Consider the following 17,339-nt stretch of genomic DNA (forward strand, 5'->3'; position numbering starts at 1 on the left):
CTGAGACTTGACATATTTAAGCATTGGGGGAATAATGCTTATTGATTATTTAAGTTTCTCTTGTAATATAAATTAAAGTGAGGCCAATTATGTAGAAATAATAGAGTGTATTTAAATAACTCATATTGAAGTGCTTTAGAAACAATTAAAGATACAATACACAGTGCAATGTAATATACAAAGTATTTACATTAGGTTGTAATGATAATATTGAGTGAGTGCTACAAACCCATTTGGGGTGTTTTCACACTGAAAATGTGACATGCTGGTGCATTTAATGCAGATTAGTCAACCAAAAAGTTTGAAAAAGCCTCACTTTGGATCTGAAGACAGCATCGATGGGCAAAAGCTGAAGCGAGATTACCAAGAAATTGTTGTTACCAGGCTAATTTATTATGTGTATGTCTGCATTAATTGATTTTTTGGCCACTTGGGGGCAGTGCAACAAGCAAGTCCTCCATATTAAATTTCAAATGTTTATTATAGTCCAATATTTTGTTGACTACTTCGACTATGTGGACTTTGTCACCTGACTTCCTCTCGCTCCCATTGAACTTCCTGTGGCCATGGCTTTGTCATTAGAATGTGAACATATCGTGTTTCAGAGCACTTGCTGAAATGAACGACGCTGTCGTTATTCTTGGGAGGACAGTTTCCTGTAAACACAACGCTTAAATATCATCACCTCATAAAGATGCCTATTTACACCTCCAACATACATGAAACAACTTAAAGCCAACATTTCCTCTCCTTTGCTTTTGGTCTCCACCAACTCCTGAGGGAAATATCTGACTGCTTAGCTACAAACCGCCCCACTCTTCTTCTTCCACGCTGTACAAGCTAGCTGCTAACTTTGACAAAAAAGATTCGAATGTCAAGATTTTTCTCACCCTCTACCCAATAGGAGCACAGAATGCTGTAAACAATATTTCAGGCTTTTCTGAATAACTTATATCACAAACGCCACCGTTGTTTGTTTACATTCTTGTTCCTGGAAGTCAGTCCCTAACGCCTCCTTCCCAGTGACATCACAGATGTCATAAAAGACCACAAGCTATGATTGGTCGAGGACCAACAAGTAGTCTGTCCTGTCTCAGCAAGAATTCATGACTCTATAACTGCCTAATCTGACATGTTGAGCATCGCAACAGATGAAACGATGGACTTTTATCAGTAGCAATGCTGATGAAGAAGGTGAGGTGCTCTTGAAAGATCCAGAAAAAAGCTGGACCCTGCCTTCTCTTTTCGGACTGGAAAGGTTTATTTTCTTGTAATTCTTCATTTCTCTGGTCTGTCCCTTAGCCATGTCTTTCACAACTCCTGCCCCTTCTAACAAGAGGAAGGCCAACAAGATAATCACCGACCTGTCCAACATCTCCCAGAATGGTAAAACGCACACACTCACACACAAACAGCATACCAACCACACACCATAAAAACATGAAACACTTTGCCGGTCATCTTCTTCTCAAAGAGCTTCCTCTGTCCCCCGTATGTTCTCATTATCCAGCTCAGCAAATGTCAAATCCATTTGTATGTTTTGCTTTTTGGCGTCTGTGTGTGTACATTGAATTATGTGGGTGTAAATCGTTGCATGTGGTCTTATGATACTACAAATCAAGTAAGAACACACACACACACACACACACACACACACACACACACACACACACACACACACACACACACACACACACACACACACACTTGTTCCAAGCAGTAACAGAATATCTAACATGCATGTGGCATCTCCTGCAGGGATGTGGGTCATTATCAGATGGCAGAGAAGCCACAAATCTGTCACCATTAGAGGCAACACAAAATACCAGATGGTGACTCAGCTCCCACTATATTTGTTTGAGGCTGCGTGTAAGCGGCAACTGAAGTGGAATCAATGCAACTTGTGAAGCTGTGGGAAACGGTTCACATCTCGGCATTAAATCCGCAAATGCAAAATATATTTATATAGTCTGTTATTCCAGCCACATCTTAAGATCCGAGGAGTTAAGTGTAATCTTTTTATATGCTGTTCTTTGTTGATATGGTGACTGTCAGGGGTGCACTTAACTTTTTTAGTCAGGAAATGGTATCTCCCTCACTGTCCTCCACTTCAGCTTCCTGCAGATAGATGATGAAGATGCACCTCATTGTTCCTGGTTGAACTTCTGATTAGCCGTCTGCATCCAAAGGTCAACAGCTTTTGGTCAAATGTCTCTGTGGTCATCTTTGATGGTGTGATAGATCTAGCGGATTAAGATCTTTATGGCACGCAGTGGAGGAAACATGACCACTTTTGTCCATAGGGGGCGCCAAAATCAACACAAAAATGAAAGTTCCTTGTAGTTATAATGTTATAAAAACTACTGAATGGATTGCCCCGAAGTTTGGTAGATATTATGTCTACTATGTCCATTTGAGGATGATCTGCAATAACTTTTCTTGTCTAACTTTACATCTAGCACCACTGTTATGCTTATCTAACATTAGCATGTTAGCATTATCATTGTGGACATGTTAGCATTTAGCTCAAAAGCAGTGCTGAGCCTGAGCAGAGCCTCACTGAGCTGCTGGCATGGCTGTAGACTTTTCTTATTGTTGTAATAGGATGTCGTGTTTTTCTCAGCAAAATTGACATTAACTTGTTGCATAAGAGATTATTTCATAAAAAATGCCGGCAAGGTATTATCTACCAATCTCTGAGCAAACTGTTCGTCTTTAGCCATTTGCGTCCTTTGCTCTTTGACCATGACCACTCTGACACTCCTTCTGCTGTCATATCTGCACATCTGTATCTTTCCACCAGTTTGTTTTCAGTCAGTCAGTCATTCAGGAGCTTATCCCGCTTATCCCTTATTTTGCTCCAGTTAATGCCCACTCATCTACCCATCATCCCCGCCACTGTCGCTCTGTCCTGTGTCCCATGCCTCTGTCCCACTCTATTCTGTCTGTCTGTCCTCCCCTGCCTCTGTCAGTCTGTCCACTTTCCTCCCAGTCAGCAGCCAGCTCCAGTTTCACATACTTCTGAATTAACGCTCTAATCAATATCCCCATGGGAGAGTTCGCTCTGCTCAGCAGCCTCAATTACTCTCACACACACACACACACACACACACACACACACACACACACACACACACACACACTTAACACACACCCACTTGCGCAAGTCTGATTTACGAGGCACTGCTAACAGCTCTCCGCAGCATCGCAATGCCAACTCCCTGCTTTATAGATGTGATCGTGGGAGTGTGTGTGCGTGTGTGTTGGTTTATGGCTGGACTCCAGGTGTTATGAGTGATATCAGAGTGTATGTGGTGGATGAGGAGAGTGTTTTATGAGGAGGTCCGTGGAGCAGTAAAATCCATCAGATCTCTCCATCTCTCTCTCCGAGAGCGAGGCGGTGTGTTACAAGGATTTCCCTCCATAAACAGTCCTACCAGACAACCTGCAGTGGCATTCCCCAGTGCCCTTTTCCTCCATAATGCTTTGCCCTAGTAACCCCTACGACTCCCCTGGTCTCACACACACGTCCTTTAACACCGCACGACAGGTTTCAAGACTGTAATTCATCACAACAGGGAAAGTATGGTAGCCAGGGGATAAAAATACACCCTTTACAGTCTTATACATCTCTCATTCAATATCAGACATGTAGTGGAAGGTAAACCCACCTTTTAATTTGCCAAATGGATTCAGCTGATAAGAGAGAGCACATTTCAGAGAGTGTACACCACCTCCGCCAAGGCTTTAATAACAAAAAATGCTTAAAAAATCTTAGCCCGCACAGTGATAAATCAGCATGGGATACATGAGCCAGATTTCTTTCATTCAGGTAAGTGAAGTAGTTGAGAAAATGTTTAAAAAACGGATTTTAATGTTAGCAGGTAATGTTTAAAGGAATAGTTAGGAAATATGCTTATTTCTTCTTTATTGAGGGTTAGATGAGGCAGTTGATACCACTTTCACAGTTGTCTGATTGTCTAAAGATGATGCTGCACCCAGAAAACATTTAGCTTAGCTTAGCTTAGCATAAATTCACTGTAAAACCATACCTTCTCATTTTTGTACTTTGGCTTCTGTACACATGATTTACCAGGTTAATCAGCGAGTTCAGAGGTTCTGGTAGGTGTATTTTATAGAGAGACCCAGGTTAGCTGCTTTTCCAAACCTTTATGCTAAGCTAAGCTAACCAGCTGCTATTAGTAGCTTCATATTTACTGCACAGAAATTAGAGTGGTATCGATCTTTGTATCTAACTTACAGCAAAGAAACCAAACTACTGCTTTAAAATATTTTTCAATTTGCACCAAAAATCACTGCAGAATTTCCCTCCACCTAAGTTTGTCTTTTTTAAAATGACAGAAGTCTTAAATCGGTCTTAAAGTCACGGTGTATCATATCGTCACAGGATGTCTTATCAAATAGGATTGTAGGTGTTTCTATGTGAATAAAAGCTCTTACTGTAAACAACCTTCCACCATTACCGTTTGCAGCTCATTATCCAATACACTTTATGCCACATCACGGTTTTACCACCAACCGTGACAGTTTCCCCTCCTCTCCATGTCAGATGAGGAGTTGGACCCTGAGGCCTCTGAGCTCGACCTGGGCACCAAGATCAAGACGCCCAAGGACGTGATGCTGGAGGAGCTGTCCCTGCTCAATAACAAGGGCTCCAAGATGTTCAAGATGAGGCAGCAGAGAGTTGAGAAGTTCGTTGTGACCAACGAGAACACAGTAAGAGTGAGGAAGAGGAGTGTGTGTGCATTGGTTTTGTGTATATGCGTGTTCTGATCAGACTATATTTTGCTCTTTTGTCTTCTAGCAGAACCTCCAGAACCTGCTGATGTCCCCTCCCCCTGTTCCACCAAAGCCTGAGATGCCAAAGGAAGAAGGTAGCTTGTATTCAAGATGTGTTCCTTCTGCTGAGATTTTGCATTATTCTCTCTGGTCCTCCCCTCATCCGTGTCCCTGTGTGTCTCAGTGGTGGAGGAGACAGTGGACGAGGAGGCGCAGAGGGAGAAGAGGAGGGCGGAGTATGTACGCACCTACATATCGCCATGGGAAAGAGCCATGAAGGGCAACGAGGAGCTGACAGCCACCATGAAGGCCTGCATGCCGGGACCCATCAAGATGCATGCAGATCTGCCTCTGTACAAGAGCTTCAACAGGTACACACTGAATTCATTTGTTAGTATGTTTTTTCCAACCGTTCAGCCTTTGAAGAGTCAGAATGAACACATTCAGTTCAAAGTGATTTAAAACATAGAAAAGCAGCATAATCTCTCTATTTTAGTTGTATCTTCAATGCATAAAGTCATTTAACTTTAAATTGAAAGTTAAGGGGGTGCTATTTTGACGCTGCAGTAGCTTTATAGTACATTTATTCGCTTATGTCCGAGCGATGCAGAAATGAGGTGCAATCCAAGCCACAGGAGATCAGACAGCAGCCATGGAGAATAACTTTCAATTTCCACCAAGAGCTACAACATCGCATTGCATAAAGAAAAACACAAGCGCAAAGGAAATTAGAAGGAAATATTCAAGTGACCTCGGCTAGAACATTGTCACTTGATTCTCAGAAAATACCGTTGTTGGTGAAGCAGCGCAGGAAAAATTATCTCACCGCTCTGGGAAACCATTTCATTTGTCTTAAAGGGACACTCGTGCAATTCAACTTCCATAAAGTTGGGCGACCAGCGAGAAAAGAATTATGAACTACATCAGCTCACTTACCCACATCACAGACAAGCTCAAGTTTGCTGCTCGATCAGCAGTAAAAGCGGCTTCCTCCCTGGCTGAGTTTCAGTGGCTTTACTCAGCACTGACGCAGACTTCACATGCTGTTCCACATCACAGAAATGCGCTGTTACACTTAGACAACATTTCATTCCAGATGTAATCATATTAATCCTATTTGAAGCCGACAGTGGACGTCCGTCTGTTGTACTGTTAGTGGTTGTTGGAAGAGTAAGAGCAGCTGTCTCCTTTGTAATTACTAATCAGTCTGAACAAGCAATAAACAACTAGCCAGATGGATTATTAGACCACGGGCCCCTGGGCACACATATGTAAAAGGCCCCCACCCCTCCTGCATAGTAAGACACCCGAAGTGAAGGAAACACTACAGTAACTTTTTGAAGCTAAACCAGGACTCTCCCAGAGAAACAAAAATCACTCAGAGATGTTGTTTGTAGTCATTTTGCATTTCTTTGCAGTTGTTTTGTGTCTCTTTGTGGTTGTTTTTTTTTTTTTTTAAATCTCTATGAGGTTGTTCGTGTTTTGTTGTAGTAATTTTCTGTTTCTTTGTCGTTGTTTTGCATGTATCTCCAATCATCGTGAGTCTGTTTGTGATTGTTTTGTGTCTCTCTGAGATCATTTTGAATCTCTTTGTGGTTATTTTGTGTTTCGTTATAGTAATTTTGTGTCTCTGTAGCTGTTTTGAATATCCTTGTGGCTGTTTTACCTGCCTTTGTGGTCATTTGCATCAATTTGTGGTTGTTTTGTGCCTCTTTGTAGTCGTTTTGCATCTCTTTGTGGCTGCGTTTCTTCTCTTTGTTGCTATTGGGTCTCTTTGTGGTTGTTTTGTATCTGTTTGTGACTGTTTTGTGGCCCTCTCTGGTCATGCTGCATCTAATTCTAGTCATATTTTGGCTGTTTACAGTTGATTTGCATTTCCTTGTGCAGCTTTCAAATTGAGTTTCGCGTAGTCATTTTATTGACTCTCTTCATACCGCAGTGATTCATCCACGCAACCAGCAAACCCTGTTCCCAAACCATGGGAAATAGTCTTTGATCAAGCACGTTTGTCAAACTTCATCTTCTGGTAATTTGTAGAAAATCACAGGCAGTATGTTGATGTTTTGTGTGTCCTTGTAGCAAAATCTGAAAGCTGAAAATTATTATGCTGCATGTTATGCTTACACAGCACCAGAGATGTTCGTCATGGGAATACCTTGTGTCTCCTCAGCTTCCTATTTCGTCCTCTTTTCTCCGCAGGACGGCGCTGCCATACGGCGGCCAAGACAAGGCGTCCAAGATGCTGACCTTCGAACTCCCAGAGCTCAACCTCGACAACGAGGAGCCGGAGCCTCTTCCCAGCCTGCAGGCCGACATCCGCTCACGCCCCTCATTCAACCGCACGCCCATCGGCTGGGTCTGCAGTGAGGAGAACTCACACATCCACATGGACCTGGACAACATGCCCTTCGACGGAGAGACAGACGACCTGTGAAAACGCATGCACACACAGGCAAACTGACAGTACACGTAGTCTGAAACACACAAACATCAAAGTGCATGCACTGGAACTCATGAACACACACACATACACCCTCATATGAGTGTATATATGAGAGCATTAGGCACAGTTCATAATTTACACCACAACCACTGACTACATAAACTCTGTTAGAACTGCTGAGACTCCTGTGAACACGTGCTGAAACGTACTTTAATTACATGCAGAAGAAAGAAACAAAAATGATTTCAAAATGACTTGAAATGATTGAAAACAACAAAGTGTCTCCCCTTGTCTCTTGTGTCCTTTCTTACATTTTCCTCCCCAACTATGATTGAGTCTTACTATAATTTTGCATACTGTGAGCTAATGCAAGACCTGTGTGAATAGATATAGATAAGCACTCTGCACTCTTAAAACAATGTATTTATGCAATAAAGCTCCCCTTTACAGAATGCCTGTCTGATTCTCATTCTAACACTGCATATACCTGGACCACCTGATTAGCTTAGCTTAGCATAATGACTGGAAACAATGGGAAGCAGCTAGCCTTGGACACAAACTACACGTGGTTATGTACTGGACTAACTCCAGGAAGTTACTGCTCCTGGATTTCGTTATCTTTGGATAGGCTAGCTTTTCTTCTCTTGTTTGCAGTGTGAATAAGAAGCTAAGCTAGTGGTATCGATCTTCTTGACTTCTTGAATTATTTCTGTAATGGCTAAGCCAAATAATGTTTAGCTGGAGACAGTAGACTGGTAGACAGAATGAATGAACTCAGGATTTATTTTAACAGCAAAGGAACCAGTAAACAGCAAACAGAAAACACACTCTAACAGAGCAGATCTATTTAATAAACAAACTGCAGGTCAGAGGCAGAGCCTGACACTGGAAGTGGCTGGAAGGCACTGAAAGAGAGAGAGCGCCACCTTATATACTGCTGGTCTTAATGAGGCCCATGTGCAGCAGGTGCACAGGTAATTAGGACACCAGCAGAGAGTGAATGTGGCCACACCCAGCCTCAGACAAACAGGGGGACAGATAGACAAATAACATGAAGGGAAAACACTGGGGACACAGAGGTGAGCACCCTGACAATTTCACAGTTGTTCCATCTGTACAAAAAGTGTAAAGATACCACATTGCGACAGGAGGCTATTTTCTGGACTATTTCTTGGACGGGAGCAGTCACTGTGGACCACGCCAGCCTAAATGTTCCACCTGTTTCCAGCCTTTGTGCTAAGCTAATTAACTGCTGGCTGTAGCTTCATATTTACCATACAGGCCTCAAAGGGATATCAATCTTCTCATTTAACTCTTGGCAACAAAGTGAATAAGGGTATTTTCCAAAATGTCAACCTAATTATGCTGCTCTGTTGTGTTACTTTTCGGTACTTTTTATTTCTAAAGCCACCCTCTCTCACTTACAGTGGTATTAAAAATCACTGCCAAACTAACAATGTCCCCTTGACCTCTCTCACCTGCTCTATGAATAGCCGTGAGTTCAGGCTGTGACTGTAAACTGATTCTGGCGGGTCTCCAATGACACCAATTAAACAGATGTCCTCTACGTGTTGGTGGCAGCGGGTTACACCTGACAGCGGAGGTGTGTGCGCGAGAGAGGCTGAGAGCACGAGACAAAACAGGTAAGGCCGCCCGGTCAGCTACGGGATGACATCACCACCACCCCTCGCGCTCTCTTCGCCTCGTGCCCAGAAGGCGGCGGCATCGGGCCGAGCAAGCCGCCTGATAAAACCGCTACGTCACACACTGGGTCGGAGAGCTGGAAGATGGCACGGTATCGCGAGAGCGGCGTGCCGCGACCGCAGCGCTGGATGGCGCTGGTGGGGGCTGGATGCGCCCACGGCTCGCCCTCTCTGCCGTTAAATCACACGGTAGGACACGCGATCGGACGGAGACTGGCGGCGACAGCACCCGGGGTGAGTAGAAAGCCTGCACGGTACGCACTGCACGGGCTCCATCACAGATAGAGAGGCCAGGGGGGGACGCGCATGTGACCGGGCAGAATACACCGTCAGTAGGTGTGAGTGTGTGTATGGCGTGTGTGCGTGTGTTTATGGGGGGGCAGTCAGCGTGTCGGCCAGATGTGATCCTCAACAGATGTGTTCTCGTGGCAGGCACTGGATCATCTTCCTCTCTGTCATCATCATCTCCATCACTGTCATCATACTCTCATCAGCAGCACAAGCAGCGCCTTTTCCTCGTGCTGTGTCCCCCCCCCTGTTGCTCTGTATCTCGTCAGTTTTAGTATTTTATCAGGTGGTCTCGGGTCGGTAATCCCCCCCTACGCAGCAACTCTCCCTCGTGCTGTACACTGGTTGCTCTTTAACGGACGTCAGCATCCCTTCCCTTGAAGTTCACCCCGGTTGCAGCACAGTTACAGGTGTTATTGCTCGGGCCGTCCCATCCAGCCAACCAGGTGCGTGCCACTGCTGCGCTCGTGGCCCCTGCCCCGTAATGCGCGTTTTGGTCTCGCGCGGAGCGGAGCGGCGTTTGGCGGACCGTGCGCTGTGTTGGACTTGTTGATGGATGGCCGAGGGACCGCAGGCTTTTACCGAGGCGGATTCACGCTCCGCTGTCATCGCTCCCGGGGGCCGCTATCGATTCAGCGTTGCGGTTTCGATCCGCGTGATTGATGGCTTTGGCCCCTTACCGGGCCCGCATCACCGCCAGCCTTGTGCCGTCACATCAGCGATGGTGACACAGCCCTCCGCCTCCTGTCTCACGCGCGCGCTCACACGTGAATACCCCCCCCCCCCCCAAAAAAAACAAAAAAGGATGGGGCAGCCGCCATCCCCTCATTCTCCTCATTAAGCAGCAGCATATTTTGTTTTTGGACACTTCTGAGGACGCTGCACAGGCTCACAGTGATTCCTTAAGCCTGAACCCAAATCAAATCCAGAGCCTGACCTTTCCCCAAAACCAGATATTAACCCCAAAAGAAATCCTTAACCTTGCAGAGACTCCAGATGGGAGATAAAAAGTGGCTGGTGGAGCAGGTTTATTCCCCAGCAACATTTATGCACACAGAAAACACACACACAAGGACACACAGCGGCTACAGCAGCACCTCCACCCTCTAAACCGAGCTGAAATGTCCGCTTGGCATTTAAGTTGGGCTTGTCATCAGTTTTGGTTTTTGGAGATGAAACCCTCCGGAAGGTTTGCTTTGTTCTCCCTCTTTTTGTAGCTCCCATGCTTTGTGTGAGCATATGGGTGTGTGCATTCATTTTGCTTATCTGCTGCCTGCAAATGTGCAGTACCCACTCACCCTGTTTCAGCCTAAAAACGCTATTTGTGCTGTATTTAATATGTCCTCATATACAGTGCTGTTTCCATATTTCATGACCTGTCACTGTAGCTCTGGCATGGCGTTCTTGTCCCACAGCCTTTTATACTGTGTGAGTAGGAGGGATGTCCTGGAAGGTAATCTCACATTACCCTTGTCTATAGAATAGTTTGTTCTCCGCCTCAGTCCAGTCGACCACACTGCCAGAAAAGCCTCCTCTCTCCTCTCAGAGCGAGTTTACCTAGGGGGTGTTTCTACCAACATCACTTGAATAGCCACACCGCTGTTAAAATGGTTTCAGTGGAACCAATCTGGAAGATTTATGCAGCTTGATGCTCCTCAGGATTTTGGGTCTTGGATCTACTTTCATGTTCTTGTTTTTAAATCAGTTATCAGTCTGTATGTGATTTCATATGATAAAGACCAATTTATTTCCTGTATTTCAGTCTGATCTGTTGGAAACATCCAGGCTCTTAACTCACATCCTCCAGAGAACCGCCTCATCATCCTCATGCAGGGCCACATGCGCTGATCTTTGAGAAACAATCAGTCTCAAGGTCTCATTGAGTTATTTGCGCGTATTTGTGGACAAACCATCATGTGGGGAAACAATAAGTCTATTAAATTCTGCTTAAATTGACTTAATTGGTTTAAATCCTCGGAGTATTCCTTTATAGACGAGATCATGTGTGAATAATCGGCTTGTGTCTCGGTTTCCCAGGGCGTTCATCTATTGTTGATGCTTCAGTATTTCCTGCCTCAGTGGTCAGGCTTGGGTCCACATGTACGGGATTATAAGAGGGTCGAGGTATAAAGATGAGCAGATTATCTTCTTCATCACGGAGGATGAAGGAGGAGGAGAGGGAAAGAAAGGCACGCTCATATGTCTCCTTTGACCTTTACCATCCGCTGTACTGCTCTTTCTCTTTTTCCTGTGACTGGTCGTCTTTGACATGTGGTTGTTTATTCAGTGTAATGTGCTGCTTATTCCTCTCCTCTTTTTCTTTCCTTCCCTTCCGTTTGCTCCCTTTCCCCTTTTTGACTGCCCTGCTCTCCTCTTTTCTCTTATTTTTTCTTTGTCTCTAATCTCTTCTTCTCTCCTTTCTCCTCTTTTCTCATTTTCTTTCCAATCCTTTCCTTTCCCTTTTCACTCTAATCTCATTTATTTCCATTTCCTTTCATTTTCTCGCCTCTTTTCTCCTTCCCGCTCCTCTTCTCTTCTCTTTTCTTTCCTTTCTTCTCCTCTCCTCAGCTCTTCTTTTCTTTCCTTTCCTTTCTTTCCTCTACTCTCTTCTCCATTCCTTTCTTATTCCTTCCCCTCTCCACGCTCCTCTCCTTTTTCCCCTTTTCTTTCCTTTATTCTCCCCTCCTCATCACTTTTTCTCTTTCTTCCTTCACTTCTTTTCTCTCCTCTTTTTTCCTTTCCTTTTGCTTTCCTCTCCTTTCCTCTTTTCCCTCTGTTTCCCTCTGTTTTCCTTTCCTTTCCTTTCCTTTCCTTTCCCTTCCTTTCCTTTCCTTTCTCTCCCTCAACACTCCTTCCTTGTACTCTCCTTTCCATTCCCCTGCTCTCCTCTTTTCTCCTTTCCTTTCCTTTCCTTTCCTTTCCTTTCCTTTCCTTTCCTTTCCTTTCCTTTCCTTTCCTTTCCTTTCGCTCACCCCTCCTCTGTTCTCCTTTCCTCTTCACCATCTTTCTCTCCACCACCCCAAAACCCCTGTTTCTCCTCCTCTCCTCTCTCTCTGTACACTGACTTAAACTGTAAAAATCTCACATGATTCCCAGCATGCATCGTAAATAAGGATGGTTATGTAATAGCCTAAACATTAAGCAAATATTCACCCCTCTTTATATTTTCTGCTAATAGGATTGAGTGTGCACATGTGCCACGGCGATAATGGGTTGCATCTAGGTTATAACGTGCGTGTGTGTGTTTGCCTGTGTGCATGCAATTAAGTGTGTGTGTTCACATGTATACTTTAATTTTACAGAGTGTGAGCAGGGAAATGACCTTGAATCGTGCAACAAAAAAAAGATCTGTCTCGGTAATATGCTCACACATGCTGCTGCACGTGCGCCTACTGTATGTTCACACATTCACACACACACACACACACACACACAAAACGCGAAACACGCACGCACATATATGTATAACTTCTCTTTAGATTCAAAGTGGGAAGAAGAGGAGAACGAGAGGCACAGAGGGGAGGATGAACTCTGGGCTCTCCCTATTGTCAACTAAGGCTATTTGAAGTTACACATAACCTAGTTCCAGGGAAAATACTGTGTGTGTGTGTGTGTGTTTGTGTGTGTGTATGAGAGCACATGCATAAGAGGTGAAGTTTTTCGGAAACAGAAAGGAAATAGACAGAGATGAATGGGGAAGAAGTGGAGAGAGTGAATGAGAATGGAAAATAGAGGTCAGTGGAAGAAAGTGAGAGACAAGAGAGCAGGAATGAAGTGAATGGGAGGGGGAGAGGAAAGTGCAGCCATAGGAGACGGAAAGAGAGAGCGCCGTTTGTGAAAGGGAAGATCAAGACTTCTCTGTTGTTCAGGGATATATAAATATACTTCTCGCCTTTATGTTTGCTTGAGAGGGAGGGAGACAGCGTGAGAGACGGGCTATTGTCCTCGGGGACAGTATCAGCTCTTTGTTCAGCTTGCATGACACCGGTGTCACTGTCACCAAGCCACACTAACCCACAGCAGAGGGAGAGAGAGAGAGAGAGAGAGAGAGAGAGAGAGAGACGGTAAACTCAAATCACAAAACGCCGTCATTGACAGCATTTTATTTCCATCCAGCTCTGAGGCCGGTTGTTGAATTCCAAAGAGTTTTCCCCTCAGCTGAAGGGAATAAACGGGATTATACAATGAGCAAGGCGCTGATTCGTCATACGGTGTCTGACGATGAAAACAATCAAACTTGACCTTTCTTGGAGGTCAGATTTTAGATGTTGGACATACACAACATGGCCAAAAGTATATGGACACACCCTGCCCACATGCTTTTCTGTAGTTTGATCTCTGCCCTTTGCTTCCAATCCCAAAGAGGTATGGATTTGAACACTGAACAACCCCATGATTACCTGCTGAAGAAGATCACGTGATAACATCAAGCTCCCGAACCTTATGGTCAACCAGCATATAATGGTGTGCTTCCAACTTAGTAGCAACGGTTTGGGAAAGACAGTTTCTTATTTCAACAGGACCGTGCCCTTGTGCACAAACCAGGTCCATAAAGATGGGATTTTCCCAGTTTGGTGTGGAAGAACCTGACTGGAGCAAACTCCCCAAACCCAAACCCCAAAATCTGGAAGGCTTGAACGCCTGCATGGGTTTAATAGTCACTTTGTTTGGGTGTCCACATACTTTTGGCCATACACTGTATTTTGGACCAGTGGTTCCTGACCCCAGGACTCAGGAGCTCCCAATGGGCTGCGAGATAAATCAATGAAAGACAAGACAGGATTTTAGAACTTACAGTCATTCTGCTTCTCAAATTATGTTTAGTTTTTCTCCAACTTTGCTTTTTTGGTGAAATACTGGATAGAAAAACAATCCAAGTAAAACAATCTGACAGCAGAACATCACTATTTGTCTTGGCTGCTCACAACTCATAGATTTATGAAACCTGTGAAACAGTGTCGCAATGAGACGTTACTTTAAAGGGTCACCAGCCAAAATGTTACCACCCTAATGTTCCCATCCTCATTTATGGGGTAATTGTATTTGTAACATGTGCAGGAGATCCCAGCTTTTCCGATATGATAACATCATGCTCGGAATACTTGGATGGAAACCCAGCTGTTCCATTAAAGACCACAGTCTCATACTAAAACCAAACCCAAGGAGAGATGAAATGAATTAATGTAAGAATGTACCACCAAAACATCCTTCTCATGTTCTTTCCACAGCACAGAGAGACATGATAGCAGGGGGTGAGAGAGAGAGTGAAAAACATGAAAAATAAATCACGGAAGATGGAAAGAACGCTCGATCCGTGTGTCCTCTGTGGTGCCACGGCTCTCAAATGTTGATTTGACGTGGCGGCGGAAAGACTGATGTTTTCGCTGAATGTTTACATTAATCGCAGAGATGTGGTTCAGAGAGGAAGCGTCACAGTGCCCCCGGGGATCAAACAGGCGTCCAGCCATCCTTCAGATTCCAGACGTTCTGAAGAGAAGAGGTGAAAGGGGAAGCAGCGGGTTGGATAATGAAAAGGTAAAAGTGAGAAACGCAGTAGTAGTAGTAGCAGTGGTGACAGATTAGTGGAACCATGAAAACAGCTGTCTGTCCTCCATGCTCCCAGCTGTGCCCTCCCTGACTCGTATCGATCCACAAGTAATCATCTGCTGTCACACTGACACACACATTCATTTAGATACAAACTGAGAGAGACCCCCACCCATCCCTTTGAAGTTCGACATAACACCAGAGTCAGAACTCTAACTTTATTAAATATTTTAAGAGTCAGATAAAATGTTCTTTCGGTCAGTAATTTCCAAAAACAGCAGGGCACTGTCATTTTTAGCAAGTGTTACTCAGATGTCTGTAAATAGTGCATTTGTTGGGGACTATTTTGAGCGGTGGATTAATACACATTTTGGTGCTCTAGTGAGTGTTTCCAGCAGCAGGATGGTGTGTTAGGGATTGACTTAAAGTAAACTACAGTGGCTTTGTTCATTGTAATGAAGGAACATGTCACCCAGTGCAACGATGTTGCTCATTGATGTTTTTTTAATAGTTTTTGGGCAACAATGGGGCTCTGTGGCCTCGAGGAATAAGTTATATCAGGCTTTGGCTACACTCACAATACTTTTTTGGATCGATCTGCTGATGGTTTTGGTCTTTTCAAGGGCTTTATTGGCAAGACGAAAAATATGAGTCATCCTGTAATTAGTAAATCATCGTCGTGGTCATTTTGAGCTTGTAGTTGTTGTTGCACTGATTAGCGTGAATAGAGTAAAAGGGGACAAAGTGTTAGAAATACCTGTCAATGTAATGCATGCACGTCAAAGAAGCCAGAAACCTTAAGATCTTAAGAAAAGTGTAAAATAAAGTTCTGAGGGTTTAAATAATGCTGGTTTTTCCTCCTTACTGCTGAAGTATGTAACCATGTTAATAGTTTCTGTTTTACTTGCCAAGATTGCGATCTGGAATTTCATTTGTGGTGCGAAGAGCAGTGAAAATGACATTTAAAAGCCTCTGAGCTGCTCCTGTCTGCTGTCTTTATAGAGATGTTTCTTAAGCAGAGTGTTTCCAATGAAGACTGTGGACAGTGAGGTCTGCGAATTATCCAGGCCAACACACACTTCTGTCTTTCAAACATAATTTATGCTGTGAGCACCACAAACAAAATTCAGTTCACCTTGATTGTACCAAGTTGGCAGCAGGAAGTGAATTTTTCTTCCTAATTTAGGTGCATCAGCCCTTATAATCTAAACTAAACTTGGTCCTGATTCTAAACCTGACCCTCCATCCACATCCTGACCCTTGAAGAAGTCAGGGCCTCCCTTTGTGACACCTTCCCCGTGCTTAAAGTTAAACTGGCATTGATTTCCGTCGGCTGAGAAGATGCAGCCACATACGTGAAGGCACGCAAATGTTGTGTCTGAGTCTGGACGTACAACCGGCGTCCTCACCTCAACGTCTCACGTGGAAAATGTCTTTCATGTGCGGTGGCTGTCTGGACTGCGACCACAGGTTCTGGTTTCCTTATGCCTGCCAGCGCAGGGTCAGGGAGTTTGATTGACTTGTGCCTTGACTCACTCTGGCTTCCAGGAACTCTCCACCATCAATACACATCATCATCACTCGCCAGCCGTGTGTGTGTGTGTGTGTGTGCGTGTGTGCGTCTGTCTGTGTGTGCTTTCTCAACCAGTGCAGCACAGTGTGTCTCTCAGTTAGATCACATGGTTCGGCTTTTCCCCCGCGTGCCTGCTGCTTGGCCTATTTCCATGGTAACTAGCCGAAGATGTGGGGACACACACACACACACACATAAACACACACATTAACACACACACACACACACACACACACACATGCAGGCCACATAAACAGCGCTTGTGCAAGGGCTTGCCAGAGCAATCTCGGTTGTGTGTGGCTGTAGGGTGCAGTCAGAGAGAGGATGTGTGATCACACACTCCACACAGGCTCAGCGGGAGACACACACTCGCACGCATACACACAAACACATGCACACACACTGTATGCTGAGACAGAAGCTCAGGATGCTGTGCTGTAGAGGAAAAATGGCACACAGGGGCATGCCAGCCAAATCCCTTTATAAATCCTCTGGCAATTTGGATTTGTTTGTTTATAGATGAATATATTGAATGTGAATTTATGTTTTTTCATGTGCATCGACCGATAGATAGATAGATAGATAGATAGATAGATAGATAGATAGATAGATAGATAGATAGATAGATAGATAGATAGATAGATGCTGGGATTTGTCAGTATGCGGTAGGAGTGTGTGACAAGTGGATGAACTGACATTGCAATGTTGCAGTTGCATAATGTTTCCTTCCTGCCTTTCCCTCGCCATCCTCGTCACGATGTCGCCCCTACCTCCATCCCACCCCCTCGTCACCTCACCCTGCCACCCCAGTCCCATGTGGCCATCACCATAGCGACAGCCCACGCTGCCCGCCGCAGCATCCCTGCGCCCTCTGGCCTTTCGCCAAGGGGGTGCTGTGGCGGCAACGCAGCCCGGCAAACAGGCGAGGGAGCCATGCCAAAAGTGGGGAAGATATAGGGGAGGAGAGGGAGGGAAGGGTGGCGGG

The 17,339-nt window shown here is 44.7% G+C and overlaps 2 protein-coding genes across 3 annotated transcripts in view; both read left to right on the plus strand.

Annotated features, from left to right (window-relative positions):
* Positions 1–1,304: 1,304 nt before the first annotated feature.
* myoz1b (myozenin 1b) lies at positions 1,305–7,691 on the plus strand. The gene is made up of 5 exons (XM_070991010.1): positions 1,305–1,386; positions 4,571–4,737; positions 4,826–4,895; positions 4,985–5,171; positions 7,000–7,691. Exons 1-5 carry the CDS (start codon positions 1,305–1,307, stop codon positions 7,232–7,234), a joined length of 741 nt encoding a protein of 246 aa, XP_070847111.1. The 3' UTR covers positions 7,235–7,691.
* A 1,342-nt stretch (positions 7,692–9,033) lies between these two features.
* Positions 9,034–17,339, plus strand: part of usp54b (ubiquitin specific peptidase 54b) — a 51,288-nt gene continuing 42,982 nt past the window's right edge. For both annotated transcript variants that reach the window (XR_011603456.1, XM_070990143.1), the window contains exon 1: positions 9,034–9,180. The gene's annotated coding sequence lies outside the window, so the exon portion shown is untranslated. The remainder of the gene's footprint in view (positions 9,181–17,339) is intronic.

This window comes from Chaetodon trifascialis, chromosome 21 (genome assembly GCF_039877785.1).
Source record: "Chaetodon trifascialis isolate fChaTrf1 chromosome 21, fChaTrf1.hap1, whole genome shotgun sequence".
NCBI classification, from domain to species: domain Eukaryota; kingdom Metazoa; phylum Chordata; class Actinopteri; order Chaetodontiformes; family Chaetodontidae; genus Chaetodon; species Chaetodon trifascialis.

Bases quoted from the DNA above. Each gene is read 5' to 3' on its own strand.
- myoz1b (XM_070991010.1), top strand. From the start codon at position 1,305: ATGTCTTTCACAACTCCTGCCCCTTCTAACAAGAGGAAGGCCAACAAG. The intron at 1,387-4,570 runs GTAAAACGCACA...TCTCCATGTCAG, and splicing joins GTCCAACATCTCCCAGAATG to ATGAGGAGTTGGACCCTGAG. The intron at 4,896-4,984 runs GTAGCTTGTATT...TGTGTGTCTCAG, and splicing joins TGAGATGCCAAAGGAAGAAG to TGGTGGAGGAGACAGTGGAC.